This window comes from Arachis hypogaea, chromosome 12 (assembly GCF_003086295.3).
Source record: "Arachis hypogaea cultivar Tifrunner chromosome 12, arahy.Tifrunner.gnm2.J5K5, whole genome shotgun sequence".
Taxonomy (NCBI): domain Eukaryota; kingdom Viridiplantae; phylum Streptophyta; class Magnoliopsida; order Fabales; family Fabaceae; genus Arachis; species Arachis hypogaea.
The window spans coordinates 12,235,798-12,255,669 of NC_092047.1; the positions used below are offsets into that span (position 1 = coordinate 12,235,798).

A 19,872-nucleotide genomic window follows, 5' to 3' on the forward strand; every position below is an offset into this window, starting at 1 on the left:
CTATTATGTTATGGCAATAATTTGGCCTGTTATTTTTTAATGTACATAATAATAATAATAATAATAATAATAATAATAATAATAATAATAATAATAATAATAATAATAATAATAATAATAATAATAATAATAATAATAATAATAATAATAATAATAATAATAAAACAAGTATATCACAGTAAAAAAGGAAGCACATCACTAAATAATTTATCATCCGAATTATATATGAATCAAATTGATAATATCAGGGCTAACACTACAAAAATCAATAACAAAGTTAGGGACTTACAAAATCTTTCTTAAGATCATAGAAAAAAATGTTTATATTTGTGTGATATATAAAACAATTATCATATTATTATTATTATTACATTATATATATATATATATATATATATATATATATATATATATATATATATATATATATGAGCAAAAAAAGTCCAACTGTTTTAAAATAAAATTTTCTTTTAATATTTGATTAAATGTTCTTGTATTTAGTACTTTTTTTTTACACTTCCTCTTAGTTAAAAATATAATCATTATAATTTTTTAGTTATTATTGCTAGGATGTTTACAGATGGGATAATATGGCTGAAATTTCGATCCAATCCGCACTAAACTCATTAGATCAAATTCGATATTCGCACTTTTTATGTTTGGATCATACATCAAATATATCCATAAAATAAAAAATATTAAAAAATTTTATTTTTATAAAAAAAGTCAATAACTTTTTTTGTTTACTTTTTTAAACATATTTACTTCTATCTGATTAGAGTGTGGATCCAATTCGATCTAATCTGATCATCTTATAGATCATATCATATCCTCAAATTACAGATCGGATAAATATTGTGATTTATATGGATATGATTTAATCTATGAACACCCTTAACTACTACTATAGGTTCATTGTTGTAAAAGAATGCTTCTTTTATTATAAACCATTATTAGATCTTAATTACCATTAAAACAACTTAATTGTCAACAAAGAGATAATACTTATTGGTCTCTGAAATTATGTTCGTATTTCAATCCATAGTTGTAAAAACTGAACTGGATCGGCTGGTTCGACCGAAAAACTAGTGAACCGGACTAGAGTCCGATTTGGTTTATTTCTTGGACCGTTTAAAGAATAAAACCGGTGTGAACCGGTACGAACCAGTCTAACCGAACTGGTCTGCTTTAAAAAATTTTTAAAATGTCTCCACAAGGTCTCGAAACAAGAACCTTGGAGCAAAAACAACCTCTACTTGCCACTTAGCCATTACACTTCTAAATACTATATTTGACAAATACTAATTATATAGTATACATAAATATCTAATTTAATTTAATTTTTATTTTTTCTATTTTTAAAATTAATTATATTTTAATTATATACCATTATTAATATAAATATAAATTTCACTAAAAATTTATTAATTTACTTGATCTATTTTATTGCTAGTATTGTGATTAAGGTTATTTGTTTGATGTTAGTTTTAAAATCTACTGATATTATAGTTAGATGATAGGCTTTGTGAATTAATTATTTTTTTATTGTGTCAAAATAAGATACTATTGTAGTATTAAAATTTTATGGTTTTTTTATATTAGTTATTTTTAGAAGTTGAGACTTGATTCTTCATAAAATGTTAGTGAAGATATGTATTTTATATTTTAATTTTAATTTTTTAACTATTTTATATTTTATATTTACGTGAGACCGGTTTCATCAGTTTAACCAGTGATTTATCGGTTGAACTAATAAACCAGTGAACCAGTAGCTTGACCGGTTCGATCACTGGTTCGGTTCTAACAACTATATTTCAATCTAATTTCAAAAATTTTGATTTACTCAATTTAGTCTCCCAACTTAATAGTTATGACTCACATTGGTTCCTAATCTTATTTTTGTCACTGTCTCACAAAATCGTTAACGACATGCTGAGATGGACTAACGACTGCTGCATTATACATTCTAGCGACTTTTTGATGTGACAATTGAAATTTTTTTTATCTTATTTTTTTTTTCAACTAAACACTTAAAACCCTAATATGAGTCACGGATACCTAAGTTAAAAAATCAAACTAAGTAAATTGAAACTTTAAAAATTAGATTAAAGCTCGAATATAACTTCAAAACAGAACTTTAACTTATGTAGTGATTAATTTAAATGAGAATCAAATAAATCAAAATTCAACATAATTTTTATCAATGTTTTCAAATTCGAAATTTCTATACCAAAATTAACTAGGATTTTTTTAAATTAAAAATTTAATAAAATAGTGACTTTAATTATCTTAACCAATGTCCTAATTAATTACTTTTATGTCTTAAAAAAACTGTATATGAGAAGAAAATAATTAATTTGTCTGCTTTAATAAATAGTTATTTTACTAAAATGAAAGAAACTATTTTTTAGAATTTTTTAAGAACTAATTAATATTATATATATTTTGTTACACTACGTTTAGTTATAAAAATTTTATTTATTTCTAATGCTTATATTAAAAATAAAAAGAAAATTTAAATTAGTGAATCTTAATTTATAATATAATAATAATATAGTAATTATTTTATATATTGTACGAATATAAATTAATTATTTTCTTATTTATAAAAATTTTAAGAGGCTTGAGCTTGTTATATATATATATTGATGAATGTGATATATTTTTTTATGTAAATAATCTTTTAAAAAAAATCTAATAGTTAATCTATTACCTTTCTTGTTTTAGTCCAAATTAAATATTTTTTATTATTTTTGGAAAGAAAATCTTTTGAGAAATTTAATAATATGTGATAAGGAACACCGAATAAATTATGCAGAAACCAATTAAAACACAACATGAAAATATTTTTAAAAAAAGACGTTTTAGGCATCTTTATCTGAGTGGCCTCCATATTTATATGTCAAATATTTTGAAAGAAATTTGACAAAATACGTGATAATTCTTTGGGTGTATGAATCGAATCTCTTTAGAAAAAAGATCTTTTGTCTCATGGTAGCCTGCTCCAGTTCCCTTACAAAACTTTCGTTATTGGGTTAGCCATACACTTCACATGTTTCTTGTTAGTTCCGATCCCGAAAAGAAAGGAAGAATTTTTTTACAAAGTTTTTGTGTTGTCAATTCCTAATCGTAGTGCTTCTTCCCCCATGCCGCCTATTGCTACTAGTGGAGTAGTGGAGTAAAGTTAATCTAACTCTATAGTATAAGTATAACCTTTCGCTTAATACTAAAAATCTATAATTGAAGCATATGAGGCTGCATTAATGGTGCATCGCTTCTATAAATAGCAAGGTTTGCTTCATTTCAATTTGAACCAAGAGAGGGGAAAAATCTAGCGAGAAAATATGTGAAGGTTGAGTTATATATTAACAGATGTTTTTTTTGTGATAAAAGGTGTTTGTTGTGTTTAAAAATTATAAAGTTTGGTAAAATATTTTTGGAATAAAAAAGTTTAGGGAGCCAATTAGCACATAAACTAACTCAAATCAATTCTTTGTATTTTTAATTTTGAAATTTAAAAAATTAAGATAATGAGAAATTATTTTTTTTTTATAACAGACTTCCTATTTTTTAACTAGTTGATTCTAGTTGACTATACTCCTAGTTAGTTCTTAGTAGAATCATTTTGAAAATAACACTCCATTATATTCCTTGGTATAGAAATATGTAATCAGGACAAAATAGTATCTATAACATAGGAGTATAGAAATAATACTATGTAATTATTCTGAATGTAAAAAAAAAAAAATTAAAGCTAGTTTGTGATTTATATCCAATTTTAAAATTTTCATGTTAAATAATGGGATAAGTTATTATTCATGTAATAGTTCTTTTGTAATTTTTTTTATCCGTACATATATATATATATATATATATATATATATATATATATAGAGTAAAGTATCGTTTTTAGAACCCAATGTTTGGGATAAATTCTATTTGTATCCCTAACGTTTGTAAAAGTGATTTAATGTTATCCTGCCGTCAATTACACATCATGAACGCTTTAGTTTTAGTTTTAAATCGATGATCTAGTCCTAAAAATAGCTCATCAAAAGTTGAAATTAATTCCTACAACATTTACATAATTCACTTTTCTAGGGACTAGGGACATAATTGAATCTAAACACAAATAGTGAGTATAATATTAACCGTTAGTATAATTGAGAATAAATACATCGAATTGAGAATAATTGAAAAATATAATATGATTTGTTAGTATAATTGATAGTAGGATAACATTGAATCACTTTTATGAACGTTAGGGATACAAATAGGATGATTAAAACGTTAGGGACACAAATAGGACTTACCCCAAAACGTTGAGGACAAAAACAATACTTTACTCTATATATATATGGATTGTTGACATATCTATAGTATTATACTTATATATGTATATAATAGTCTTAAGACAACTACTCAAATGAAGATGACAAAAACATCTTTCTATGAAGATGCTTTGTTTAAAAGTGCGATTTATTTATTTAGCCACACTTTAAACAAAACAACACTTTTATAAATATCAAAATCTAACCATTCAAAATCCATCATCCAAGAGTCAAAAGAAAATATTTTCATATAAAGACAATTATCAAATTTTCATTGTAGTATCCACCTAGACTTAATGTATACGATATTATTCACAAATATGATTTTTCAACAAATTAATGCTTAAATCGTTTAGATTGAATTTCGACTGGAGAATGGTGTCATGTTTTCCTAATTTTTCCAACATAGCATTCCATTTTACATTTCCAATATGTTCTCATTATTATTTGTTTATATATATATATATATATATATATATATATATATATGCATGCAGAAAGAAGATGTAAGTCAACAAGAAGAAGGATAAAAGCATGTGTAATCCGATTCCTGATTTTATACAAGAACGTATTTTCGACTTGGTAACTGAGAAACTTGTAGTTGCATGGAAGAAGTATGCAAGCAATCCGGTGAACTATGTGGTGAACAACAAGAAGAAACTTAAGGAGCTAGAGAAAGCTATAAATGATCTCCAGGAGGATAGAAACAGGGTATATGGAAAAGCCGAGGAGGATGAAGTGCGATTCGGGAGAGAAGTATATCATGTTAAGGCATGGTTGCGTCAGGTAAAAGACATAGTCGATGAACATAACAAGTTGAAACGAGGTAGGCAAGAACACTTTGTGGCGTCCTTCCTAAATCCAATTCAAAGGTATGTCTGGAGCCAAAAAGCAGAAGAGATTAAAGGAACGGTTGGAGAGCTACAAAATGAAAAGTGTGATATTATTATATCTTCTTGGCAAGATCTATCATCCATCGGTGTTGCGACTTCTGAATTTGGTGATGTGAGTTTCTACAATGCTTTGTTTTTAAAGGTTTTATATTTATGATTATTTTTCTAATAAAAGATTTGTATTCCAGATACCTTTAAGATCAAGAAAAAAAACCAAGAAAAAGATCAAGGAATCACTGGAAGATCCTAATGCAAGATTGATCGGTGTTTTTGGGCCAACTGGTGTGGGAAAGACCACTTTGGTAAAAAGTGCTACTGCTCTGTTGGAAAAGCCGAACGAGTTCGATGTGGTGATAACGGTTAAAGTGACAAAATGTCCTGATATAAAAAGGATACAAGGCCAAATCGCTGACATGCTGGGAGTGAAGTTTGAAGGGGAAAGTGAGCATGCAAGAGCAATCGCCATACAAGACAAGCTTAAGAATGAGAAGGATAACATCCTTATAATCCTAGATGATCTATGTGCAAAAATAGATCTAAATTCATTGGGGATTCCATCACCAACCAATGATCTTGGTCCTCTTCTCTTGACAAAAGGTGAATCTTCTGCTGACAAACAAACTGATGGAGCAGATAAGGAGAAACAAACTTCCACACAAGATAACAGGGAAAGAGCTCACACAGAAACTAACAAGCAAAAAGCTCAGACAAAAACTATCTCCAATGGCTATCGCAAGTTGAAAACAGAAGAGGGTAGCAGGGGGTATAAGATTTTGTTGATTTCTGATCTGAGACAAGTATTGACTGAAATGGATGTGAAGCTAGAGCTTATTATCCATGTGAAACTCTTAAATCGTAAGGACGGAGAGACACTGTTCAAGGAGATGGCTGGAATAGGAGCCAACAATTCTGAAATTGAAACATTAGCAGCAGAAATCGCCAACAAGTGTCAAGGTTTGCCGATGTCAATAATTACAACTGCAAGGGCATTGAAAAATCAGAGCAACTTAGTTTGGAAGGATACTCATCGAGCTCTTGAAAAGCTTGAAGAGGAAAACCAATTAGCAACACCTGAGTATTCTACAAAGTTGAGTTATAGGCTTCTAGAAAATGAGGAGCTCAAGCTTACCTTCTTGCTTTGTGCCCGTATGGATCATGATGCATTGGTTGCGGATTTGGTGAGATATTGCATTGGTTTGGGTTTTCTTCAACGCGTCTGCTCAGTTTGGGAAGCCAGAGACAGAGTACAAATGCTACTCGTCAAGTTAAAAGAGTCAGGTTTGTTGTCTAACAGTTATTCAAGTGATCGTTTCACCATGCAAAATCTTGTTCGTAATGCAGCTTTGTCAATATCATCTGAGGAGAGGCATGTGTTCATGATGACAGAAGAAAAACTAGATGAATGGCCTGATGAGGATCTACTTAAAGAGTACACTGTTATTTCCTTACAACGTTGTAATTTCATTGAGAGATTTCCTGTGAACATGTGTTGTCCTAGGCTTAGAGTCTTTCATATTGAAAATAATGATCCATCTTTACAAATACCAGATAATCTTTTTCGAAAAATGAGAGAGCTTAGGGTGCTGATTTTGGTGGGGTTCAACCTTTTATCATTGCCTTCCTCAATTAGATACCTAAAAAAACTAAGAATGCTTTGTTTCGAGAAATGCATTTTAGGTGAAGGTGAGAAATTAGGTGTCTTGGGAGAATTAAAGAATTTAAGAATACTAAGCTTTTCAGGATCTGATGTCAAAGTTTTACCTGATGGGCTAAAGCATTTATCTAAGCTTCAAATCTTTGACATCAGTAACTGTTACAAGCTTAGAGAGTTTCCACATGATGTAATGAAAAGTTTGACTAGGCTTGAGGAGTTGTATGTGAGAAACACTCGTATTCAATGGAAGGCAAATGACAGTTTTCTATCTGTGTTGGGTGATCTGAATCAATTAACAAATCTAGACTTGCAAATCCCAAGTGTTGAGCATCTACCCAAGAATTTGTTCTTTGACAAGTTGTACAGTTACAAGATTATCATTGGCTCTTTAAATAGATATTTAGAGGCTGATTTCAAGATTCCAGATAAGTATGACCTGTCAAGATGTTTGGCATTATGCCAAAAGGATGGCTTTGACATTCATTCCCAGGAGGCAATCAAAATGTTGTTTGAAAGGGTTGAAATCTTGTTGCTGCAAAACTTGAACGGTGTCCAAGATGTTTCTTATGAGTTGAATCTAAATGGATTTCCTCATCTTAAACGTTTATCCATTGCAAGCAACAAGAGTGTTCGCTCTCTCATTAGTCAGCAGAGACAGCATTCTGATCAGAAGGTTTTTCCCAAATTGGAGTCATTGTATCTCTATAAGCTTAGGAAAATGGAGCAAATTTTCTCTTGTAAGTCACTCTCAAAAGGTTCCTTTGGTAAGTTGGAAAAGATCAAGATCAAACTGTGTGGTTGCTTGAAGAATGTTTTCTTAATGTCTATGGTTGGACTTCTAAATAAGCTTGAGACAATTGAAGTTTCAGAATGTCACTCTTTGGAGACTATTGTTGGAGAAACAAATAATCATAATAAAACAGAGCCTCTTAAGTTTCTTGAACTTCGTTCTTTAACGCTGCAATCTTTATCCAAGTTTATTGGGTTCTATCCAATTTCATCTGAAGAAAATACCAGATCATCTGAAGAAGATAGCAGATCACTGTTTGATGGCAAGGTATGCTCATAACTACTTTTCAGATTTGATTCTCTTGTACATTTTGAACTTTGTTTCATAATAGGAAGAAAGCTTGTAAATGTACTAAAAAAAGTGACAAAAGAAAATAATTTGAGAAAATTATATTCAACTACTTTTGGAATCAGCATTAGTTGTTTATATTGCTTGGCAGATTGAAGTTCGGAAGCTAGAGAGAATTGAGTTGTCTATGCTCCAAATCAACCACATATGGAGTGACCAAATATGGACTACTGTGGATCAAAGCAAATCTCCTTTACAAAAGTTGAAAGAGTTGGGCAAGAAGTACCACACTATCAAACAAACTTATTCTCCCTTTCAAAACTTGATACACCTGGATGTCAATGGGTGTTGGAATTTAAAATGCCTGTGGTCTTTCTCTATTGCTAGACATTTGGTGAATCTTCAAAGCCTTTTTGTTACTGATTGTAACTTGACCCACATCTTTCCCCAACATCAAGGTGGTGGAGAGGCTAAAACGAAGAAGGTAAGTAAGATTTTTTTAATTAATTAGTTCTTGATAAAAAAGTTTCAAGTGCTTCTAAAGAAAATTACAGATTATTGGTTTTAATATATTTATTACATGATATATTATTTATTCAAAAATGCTATTTGTATACTAAGATCAACCACTAATATATTTATGTATAAATATATGTGTAATTTAATTTATTTTCAATGAATTTTTATATTCTAATATGTATTTTATGACTTTAGTAGCTGATTTTGGTGGAGACGTACTATTTCTCTTATTTATTAGATCCATATATCCATATATTAATATAAACAACAACAATAAAAATCTTTATCTCACTATGTGGCTGGAGTTAGTTAGACAGATCAAATAATATCATTATGTCTCATCATGTGATGGCTCTTGTGAGACTTTTCATAGAGATTTTGTTTAACCTTCTCATGTAGAATCTTTTTAGGTTTTCTTTTGTCTTTAACTACTATATAGGTCTATCTTTTATCAAATCTACCGCTGTCCTTGTTGTATGATTTATTCATTGTGGTGAGAATTTGAACTTGAGTTCTTTATGATATTTAAGCACTTTTATCTATTAGACTACTTATGCTTTTAATTTTATATATATATATATATATATATATATATATATATATATATATATATATATATATATATATTTATTTAAATTTTAAGTTAGAGAAATATAGTTGTTTTTTTATAAAGTTGATAATTAAAACTATTAGATTATTTGATTTATTATATTTAATTAAATTATTATTTAATAATTTTTAACTATCAATTTTATGTAAAGACATACTATTATATATAAATTTTTTCATATTTTAATGCCTTTGATTTTATTTATTTAATTAATTAATTTATTTTTACTATTTAATCATCATACCTTCTAACATATTTCATCTTATACTAAACTTAGTATTTATTAAATAGCCTTTAGCCTATCTAACAAACTTACATGGCAAATTAGGCCTGTTAACAATGAAGCTTAGTCTAACCTTACTTAGAGATGAACCTTTTTTAGCTTGTCTCCACCATCTCTCACACACACACACACACATATTGACATATATATCCAAACTATTTAATTTGAATGGCTTTGATAATAAAGATTAATTATAATAAATTTTACTAAAATTGGAGACTAATAAACATGCAGATCAATATGCAAGCAATTTTGATTTATATGCATTTTGAACATATATTACATTAATTTTTAAATATATACGTTATCAAGTAGTTTTCAGTCCACTTACAATTTTGTAGACATAATTTATAGGATATATAAATTTTTATTCAATACTTAGACTTTTAAAAAGGAAAAAACTACCATGCATAATGAAGAGTTATTCAATTATATATAAGAATTGTTTAAATTTTCACCCATCATTATTTATTCTAATTCTATATACTTACAGCAAATGTTAATGCGCTGACGAAAAAGTTATTAGGACTGCAGCACCCTTTAAATTTTAAATCTTAAATTATTAATACTAAATTCTAAATTCTGAATATTAAATTATAAATTCTAAATTTTAAATCATAAATTCTAAACTTTAATTTTAAATTTTAAATTCTAAACCTAAAATTTATAAACTCCAAATTTTAGTTACTAATATAAAATATAATAAATAAACAATTAAAATTTATTTAATTGAAAAAAAAGTATAATACACTTTACTTAACAAGGAATATTTAAGGATTAAACTATACATACACACATAAAGATAACTAGAGTGAAATTCATGCGATATACAAAAAGATAAATTAATTATACTATATACTGTATTTTAATAGGTGTTATATTATTTAGTAATTGATTAGATAATATATTTAAACTAATGTTAAATTTAAAGTGTTTTATATTAAAAATATTTTATAGAATATTTATTTGATAATTTATATATAATTTCATATAATTGTTTAACTAAAATGTAATATAAATTAAAATATAGTTTGTTATTTTAAGAATTTGAATTTATTTATTTTTTAAATAAAGCATAAACCTTTTATATTAGAGTTATACAAAGTTACGTCTTCACTTGTTACTTCTATTTTTACATTTGTTTTAGTTATTATACTTTAACTTTTCATATGGTGTTTTTTGGTTTGTAAATAATAAAAAAAATTTAAAAATAAATAAGAATAAAAAATACAAAAAATATAATATAAAATTATGAATTAACTTTATAATCATGATATATTTAAATATACATAATAACTAGTAAAAAGATGTACTAAATTTAAACTTACTTGAGTTAGAAAAAAATGAATAAGAATAAAAAATATTAAAAATATAATATAAAGTTATGAATTAACTTTATAATCATAATATATTTAAATGCATCTAGTAAGAAGATGTGCTAAATTTGAATTTACTTGAAAAATTTTTACCAATTAGTATGAGAGAAAAAATAAAAGATAATATGAGTCTTATGTAATATATATAAGTAGACTAAATAGTATAGTAATAAAATTGTAAAATTCTTAACATGTATAAATTATAGAATATCAATATTTGTAATTAAAATTTTTATAATTATTATTATTATTATGACACTTTTAATATATATTTATTGTATTTAGTTAGTACTTTATGTTTTAACTGAATAATAATAATAAGTAAGATTTTTTTTATTGTTTAAAAATCTTTTACTACAAAATAATTTGATGAATTTTATCTTTTGTTAAGTTGTTAAATTGCTGATGTATAATATTATTAACAAGAAAAAATAATTTAAATTTATTATAAAAAATTTGATATGAAATTTGATATGTTTTAAATAGATAAATTTTAGTATGAGAACCTACAGCACTCTTTTTTTATATATGCAGAGAAATAATATTCATTCTCATACATATTGTCGGTAAATGATTGACGATGACACTCCTAAAATATATAACATTGTTATTGTAGAATAAAATAACAATAATAACAATAATAATAATAATAATAGGAAAAAAAAGGAAGAAGAAGGGAATGAAAAATTATTTTATTATTGAAAGGCTTAATGATATGTGTCATATATAAAGAATACCAAAGAGTTCTTTATAGTCAAATATGAATCAAATCAAATAACAAATTTAAAATCGATTTATAGTTAATTCTATCTAATTTAATCAAATTCTAGCTAATAACAAAAAAAAATTATAAGAATTAGAAAAATTTATTATTTTTTATTAGTACTTTTAATTATTAATCTAATTTTTTTAGTCTAACAATAATTTAATAATATATTTTTAGTTTACATTTTTTAAAATTACTGATTAATTACTGGTCAACAACAATAAATTTTGTTGATACTTTAACCTTTTTTTAATAAAATTAACATTTAAATATTTCGTAACAAATTCAACTTTTCTGGCTTTTTATTTAGCTATAAACAAATTTCTGTTACACTCTTAAACATTAAAAAATATAGAATAAGTGATCTCATTTTCGATAGTTGGTGAACATTTGACATTCAAAAAAAATAATTTCATAAGCCGCTCTGAATCTCGTGCTTCCTTTGTTACAATGTCTTTTGAGTAAAACTGTAAAAGAACGAACAGGGCTTTTAGTTCTCCTTCCTTTTCTGCATATATAGTTATCTCTTCATCCATTCACATTCATATTCCTTATTTACCTTTTTATATACACCCATGCACCTTCACATGAATTTCTATACCGCTTCATTCAATCACCCATTTTGAATGCAATACATGTATTTAGCATAGTTGCTAATTTTGACTAGCTTGCTATTGTATGTAAACAAAAGCAGGATGCCATTTTTCCAAACTTGAAGACCGTCAAGCTGAGTAGCATGAAGAGATTGTGTAAGATATGGAATTCTGATGAAGCTCCTGAAACTTCCTTTGGCAAGCTGAACACTCTGATCATTGATAAGTGTGATGAATTGGTCAATGTAATTCCTCATAATATGGCTCGAAGATTGTCTAGTTTAAGTTGCTTGAGGGTTACGAACTGCGCGTCAATCAAAGTTATATTTGAAGAAGCTGATGATGATGATAAAAGACAAGATGCTATGCATAACATTAAGTTGCAAGATATTCATTTAGAAGCACTCCCGAAACTGGAGCATGTATTCAAATGGAAGAAAGAAGTAAAATGGAGTGATCTCAAATTGCAAAAGATATGGGTGCATCATTGTGGAAGGTTGAAAAACATATTTTCAGTTTCTGTAGTCAAGAATATTGAAATAAAGATTGAAAGCCTTGAAAGCTTTGTGGTATCAGATTGCTCCCAATTAAGAGAAATAGTTGGCAAGGGAAAAGATGCTGTCATCAACTCAAGTAGTCCTATTCAATTTGAGTTTCCTAAATTGACTACTGTCAAGCTTTTTGGATTATCGAAATTCAAGAGTTTCTATTCATCAGGAGCTTATGAATTAAGTTGTCCAACATTAAAAGACCTATCTATTGAACGTTGTGACTTGTTGGAACTATTTGAAGAAACCTCATCACATTCAGAAATAAAGAATGCTCTTTTTCCAGAAAATTCTAAAACTGGAGAAATAGAAGTAAAGGAGGTAATACTAGCAAGTCTTTTAACTCTGCATAGATTCTAGCTTGCTAGTAGTAAAATGGAAGAAAGTTTATGGCATAAGAAAAATTAAACAAATTAATTAAAATAGAACAGTCAATGGCAATGTTGTATGTAAATATATTTTAACATATTTAGTTTCTAATATATATAATTTATTGATTTTCATTATTTATTTGATATAGGTAATCAATAACAAGTTAAAGTCCATGCACATTGAATCTCGACATGTCGGGTCATCAATGGACTATGACTACAGAAGGGATAGCTTAGAAGAGCTTCAGTTGTCTCGACTGAAGAATTCTGATATTATATATTGTTTCCTTCATTGCAACCCTAACCTCAAGAGCTTATGCTTGAATCATTGTAACTTTGAAGAATTGAAGCCTGGTGGAACAAGAAGGCCTGCTATTGGAGTTGTGCCAAAGTTGAAAAGCTTGACATTAACAAACATGTATTATCTTAAGAAGATCTGTTTTGAACAAGATGTAGTTCTTCAAAGGATAGAGTCATTGGTTATAAACAATTGTTCATATTTGCACACTATAGCACCTTCGTCTGTGTCTCTCGCTCACTTGACAATTCTAGAAGTGGTTGACTGTGAGGAATTAAAATATGTGATGTCACCATCAACTGCCAAAAGCTTGGGTCAACTCAAAACCATGAAGGTAATCAATTGTAAAAATCTAGAGGAAATTGTTTCAGAGAAAACACAAGAAGAAGAGGACTCTGAATCTCTAGAGGAAGAGGAAACACAAGAAGAGGACTCTGAATCTCTAGAGGAAGAGGAAACACAAGAAGGACAGGAAGAAAAAGAAAATGTAGGCACGGAGATTCCCATCATTTTCAAACAATTGACAACTCTTGAGCTTGTGTCATTGAAGAGCCTTAATAGTTTCTGCAGCTCCAAGAATTGTGCCTTTAAATTCCCATCACTGGAGAATTTTATTGTGAGTGCATGCCCCAAAATGGAAGTTTTCTCTGCAAATGAAGTGGACTGTGGGCCAAATTTGCAAAAGATATATTATGTGCATGACAAAGAGAAAAAGAGATGGTGCTGGCACGAAGACAATATAGGATCTACAATAAGATACATATTTGACAATAAGGTAAGTCTTTTATGAAATTTCATTTTTTTTTTGTTAGTGGTTCCCTTTTCATTTCCTCATTTAATTAATAATTAAGACATATATATTATTTTATTTTATTTTATTCTGTAACTTATTTTATTTTATTCGAATATGACTTTGTTTGAATTATTTGGACAAGACCTTATAATTAACATTTTTATTTACGCAGTTTATTATTAAATAAAATATTCGAATAATATAACGAGTATACTTCAATTATTTTTTTTTTGTTCTAGTAAACTTTCGAGTTGCATTTTTGTTAGTGGTTGGTTGCAGTTATATCTCTAGCTATTTGACGTAAGCTAATAGGAAAAACATTTTGATAATAGTCATGCATTTGGTTTGCATGAAATAAATTATAATTGTGATAACTAATTTTGCATTATTCACAGAAATTTTTTGAAGGCATGAATGAGTTGGATATGAAAGAGTTGGATTTGGATTCTGATCAAGATCTTCTAAAACCAATCTGGCCAAGTAAAGAAGGTTCCCGAAAAGATTGGTTTTCCGGTTTAAAAACTCTGAAGGTATATTTCTGGGATGCATATAATACGCATGCAATTCCGTCAAATGTCCTCTGTTGTTTGAAGAGCTTACAAGAACTCCAAGTGGAGGACTGCCACAACATAGAAAGCATTTTTGAGATGGATGACACTAAGAGCTGGGAATCATCATTCCAACTGAAGAAGCTATATTTACATCATCTACGAAGTCTGAAGAGTGTGTGGCAACATGACAAAGGAGAAATCCTTCTAGGCTTTCAAAATCTGCAGCAGGTCACTATCTATGATTGTCATAAACTGACAAGTGTGTTTCCTACTGTCTTGGCCAGAGATCTTAAAAAGCTCGAGAAGCTCGATGTAAGCGATTGCGCTGAGTTGCAAGAACTTGTTGGTAAAGACGTGGGAGGATCAGAAACGTTTAAGTTTCCTCGTTTAACCACACTGATACTATCAAAGTTGCCACAACTAAATGACTTTGAGGCTGGAAGATTGAGTCTGGAGTGCCCCGAGTTAAAGCAGCTGGAGCTGTATCCGAAGCAACAACAAAAATATCCGGAGGTAATAAGCAAGTGCATGGAGTATATATACATTTCTTGTTCTCCTATATATTTTGTTTCTTATCATTTGCGTTGCCTTAATTCATTAATAGGGCGGTTTTTCCAAGGTGGAGAAGTTGTCGCTCATGAATCCAAATCACACTTTGGCGCAGTTTATGAATCAAGGCGGCTTTCATCACTATTTAAATGAACTTCACCTTGCGTATTTCTTTGATTACAATGATGATGGAGAGAACTCTACTTCACCATTTGAGATATTTGCCGATGACAAGATGCTTCCTAATGACAAGATGTTTCCCAAATTAGAGATTATTCGTATATATGGGAACAATTGCAAAACCATCAATATTCCCAAAGAAGCGGGTGAGAGGATGCTTCACTTGAAAGAATTGAAGTTGAGGTCGCTATCTGAGCTGAACTCCATTAGTGGGCTAGAGTACTTGTTAAAGCTGCGGCTATTGAAGGTTTCTTCTTGTGAAAAATTGACAACAGTATTAATCCTACATTCATGCTCCAATCTGAAAGAATTGCATATAAAGCACTGTAATGAATTGGAATGTTTATTGACATCCTCAGCAGTAAAAATGCTAATACACCTTGAGGAGTTGAAAGTTGAATGGTGTAACTCATTGAAAGAAATAGTGCAACAAGAAAGTGGGACGGAAGACATTATTGAATTTAAGCGCCTACACAGGATAACTCTTGCTGATTTGGGAAGCCTGGAATGCTTTTATTCAGGGAATGCCACACTGCAGTTCCCCTACTTGATTCGGCTGGACATACTAGACTGCTACAAGATGAACTTTTTTTCTCAAACGGAAATACACGTGAAACCACCATTATTTCAAGTATTTTACTCCGATGGTGAAGCTGAAAGATTGTTCCTCCATGATCTAAACGTAGCTGTTGCATGCCAATTTCTACGACGGAAGGTAAAAGCTTTTGAATTTATTTCCATCAAAGTTTTTTTTTTTTTTAAACCAAGTTTTGTTTTCTTTCCAAGTCTAGCCAATAATAATAATAATAATAATAATAATAATAGTTTGACTTTAACTTTGAATACTACTACAAAGTCTACAACGCAAAAAATTTTATGTTTCTCACATGGTCAAAAAGACTAGCTAGATCCTTGAGTTCATGACGTAATTAACATATAGGACGACAAAGATATATAACTTTTTTAAAAAACTTATGCATATGGTTTTCTTTTTCAATCCATAAGACAATCTTATACTATATAGTGATGTTAAACAATATATGTTTTGCACTAATTTTTCATTTTATGTAAAAAATTATTACTTTTCATGATGTTATCTTTTCTAGCTAAATGTTTTGTATACATATAAGTATGACTTGGCGCCACTATATAAGTACGTATGACTATTCCTATTTCTCAATGTATGTTAAATGTAAAATAATTAAAAAATTATAGCACCTATAAATAAATGATAGGTTAAAAGTAAAATATGTTTTCTTTGAATAATGACTTTCAAACTAATTTTAATATTTGTCTTAATAAAAGTCACTTTGGTTATATACAATATAAATTTAGTTAGAATTATTTACCACGCTCAACTAATTTAACTTAATCCTCTTTAATCTATTATATATCTATTAGTTATAAATTTATCTAATGTAAAATATAAAAAAGGCATATACAAGAGTAGTGAAATGGGTGAGGTAGGTGACGTCAAAAGAAATTTATTAATAAAATAAAAATTTTAAATATAAATAAAAAGAGAAATATGAGGAAATGAGGATAGTAAGGGAAAGGTTGAGGTGTGAAATTACCAAAAATAAAAAAAGGTGGTAAGTGGCATAAAAAGAAACTTTTCAACCAAACTTAAGATTTACTAAAATTTTTTGTTTAGTGATTGAAATAAAAATAATAACAAGATAAATTTATATAAAAAAAAATATTTGATATTTTTCTGATATGCCATTAAATAAAATTTTCCTATAAAATTTAACATTTACAAAAAAAATATTGTGAGAAAGATTTAGAAATAAAGAATAATATATATAATATTTTGTATATTCAATTATTTAAGAGTACTTTTATTTAATAATAAATTTTAAACGTTAGTAAGATTTATTTTTATATTAATATGCATTCCTTTTGTTTGAAATTATCATAAAAAAAAGAGATTGCATTATGGTATATAAGTATATACACATACTCCATTGTTACTTTATTATTAATTAGTGTAACTTTTTCTTTCTTTTATTTTGTTTCATACTATTTTTCATTCTCATTTTTCTATCCTAATATATAACCAAATTTTTCATTAATAAGTTCATTTAGAATTACTCAACAACTATCTTTCTTTTTTTTACTAATTAAATGTTATTTAGTAATTTTTTTAGATTGATTTTAGGTTTCCTAATAACCTGACATCTAGCCAAAGTAAGGGATAAAAAAGAATAAGTAAAGCATATTTTTGAAAACAAAAATACTATTAATACATAAGAACTCAGTGACATCTAAATAAAAATACAATTGTTACTAAAATATAAGAAATTGATTATATATCCTTTTATTATATATTGATATAAATTTTAGAAATGAAATGAAAATTGGCAATATATATTTTTTTTGTTAGCATTGTTTTATGGTCATGCCAAAAGAGGTATAATTAATTAAAATAATTTTGACAAAATGATCAATGTGGGTAAATATAAAATTCCAAATATCTATTTATAAAATGTTTAATTTGAATATAGTGGTAAGTGACAAATAAATGATTTATCTAAACCTTTATAAACAAGTGATACATAGATTTTTTATACCAATTTCAAACTATCGGCAAAGGAATTTATGTGTTGTCCATTAAATTTAATAAGATGTTTAGTCGTCTTTCCAATTAAAAAACTCAAAATCTATTTATTATTTTTTCTGTAATTAATTATATTTACCACTATTGTTATTTCTGATAGAAAATTTGAAATGTTCAAAGTTCTAATTAATCATTTTTATTATATCTATTTTTCTGACATAACAAAACTCAGATGTATCTTGATCTTGGGGATCACCCAGAGCTAAAAGATTTATGGCTTGATAAAATGCATATCCCAGCTGAGGCCTACTCCTTTGGTGTCAGATTGGAACGTCTGGTGGTAAAAGGGTGTAATGAATTCTTTACAACCGCAATATTTCCTTCTCATTTACGTCCCTTCCTCAGTCAATTAGAAAGGTTGGAGGTGCAGGGATGCAATTCTGTTGAGGCCATATTTGAAATTAAAGATACAACAACAAATGTTGTTATTCCTTTGAAGAAATTGACTTTGGAGAAACTTCCAACTCTGAGGCATGTTTGGAACAAAGATTTTGAAGGAAAGCTCAGACTTCCCAAACTGGAGGAGGTTATTGTTGATGAATGTGCAAGCATAAAATCGGTGTTCCCAGAATCAGTTGGCAAGGGTAACATACAAAGGTTAGAAGTGAAGAATTGTGCAGAGTTAGTTGAAATTATCACTGGAGATGATGTAGCCAAACAGGTTAGCATCTTCTCCACGCTATGTTGTCTGAAATTGGTGAATTTGCCAAATTTGGAATGTCCATTACTATCGCAGTTGCTACCTTCTCTTTATAAATTAGAAGAGTTAGTGGTTCAAAAATGTGGTTCCTTTAAGATTATATTTGATGTGAAAGATGCGCCAACAAATGAAGAAGATGCAAACGTGATTACTGTTATTCCTTTGAAGAAATTGACTTTGGAGAAACTTCCAACTTTGAACCATGTTTGGAAAGGAAAGCTCAGTCTTCCAAAATTGGAGGAGGTTATTGTTGATGAATGTGCAAGCTTAAAATCCTTGTTCCTAGAATCAGTTAACATACAGAGGTTAGAAGTGAAGAATTGTGAGAAGTTGGTTAAAATTGTCTCCATAGATGAACTAGCCAAAGAAGAAGAAGCACATAAACAGGTTAATATCTTCTCCAAGCTATCTTGTCTGAAGCTGTGGAATTTGCCAAATCTGAGCTACATTTATCATGGAATGGAATACTCTGAATTTTCATTATCAAATGCATTACTACCTTGGCATATGCTACCTTCCCTTCATAAATTGAAAGAGTTGGTGGTTGGAAATTGTGGTTCCTTTGAGACAATATTTGATGTAAAAGATGCTCCAACAAATGAAGAAGATACAAATATGATTACTGGTATTCCTTTGAAGAAATTGACTTTAGAACAGTTGCCAACTCTAAGCCATATTTGGAACAAAGATCCTAAAGGAAGTAGTCTCAGCTTTCTATGTCTGGAGAAAGTGATTGTGAATGGATGTAAACGCCTCACAAGCTTGTTGCCAGCATCAGTGGCCATGTCTAACATAGAAGAGTTAGATGTGAGAAACTGTGAGGAATTGGTTGAAATTGTTACAAAAGATGAAACAGACAATGAAAAAACTACAAATAAGGAGCTTATTATGTTCTCTGAGCTAATCTCATTGACTCTGCACAATTTGTCAAATCTTACACACATTTATGCTGGAATGCAAATTTTAAATTGGCCAGAGTTAATAAAATTTGATGTTTCTCATTGTAACCTGATAAAGAAATTCACAGATTCTGCTGCAAAGGTATGAAAGCTCTTATCTTAAAAGTATTCATAACTTTCTAGTCTTGTTAATTTTATATATGGTATACTTTTTTCTCCATAGAATATGCAGGAGACTTCATTTTATTTATCATAATAAG

At 28.5% G+C, this 19,872-nt stretch overlaps 1 protein-coding gene across 1 annotated transcript; it reads left to right on the forward strand.

Annotated features, from left to right (window-relative positions):
• Positions 1-4,824: 4,824 nt before the first annotated feature.
• On the forward strand, positions 4,825-19,760 carry LOC112729697 (uncharacterized). Its single transcript, XM_025779858.3, has 8 exons — positions 4,825-5,336; positions 5,413-7,935; positions 8,108-8,440; positions 12,205-12,972; positions 13,172-14,095; positions 14,509-15,177; positions 15,269-16,108; positions 18,186-19,760. Exons 1-8 carry the CDS (start codon positions 4,866-4,868, stop codon positions 19,758-19,760), a joined length of 8,103 nt encoding a protein of 2,700 aa, XP_025635643.2. The 5' UTR covers positions 4,825-4,865.
• The last annotated feature ends 112 nt before the right edge of the window (positions 19,761-19,872 follow it).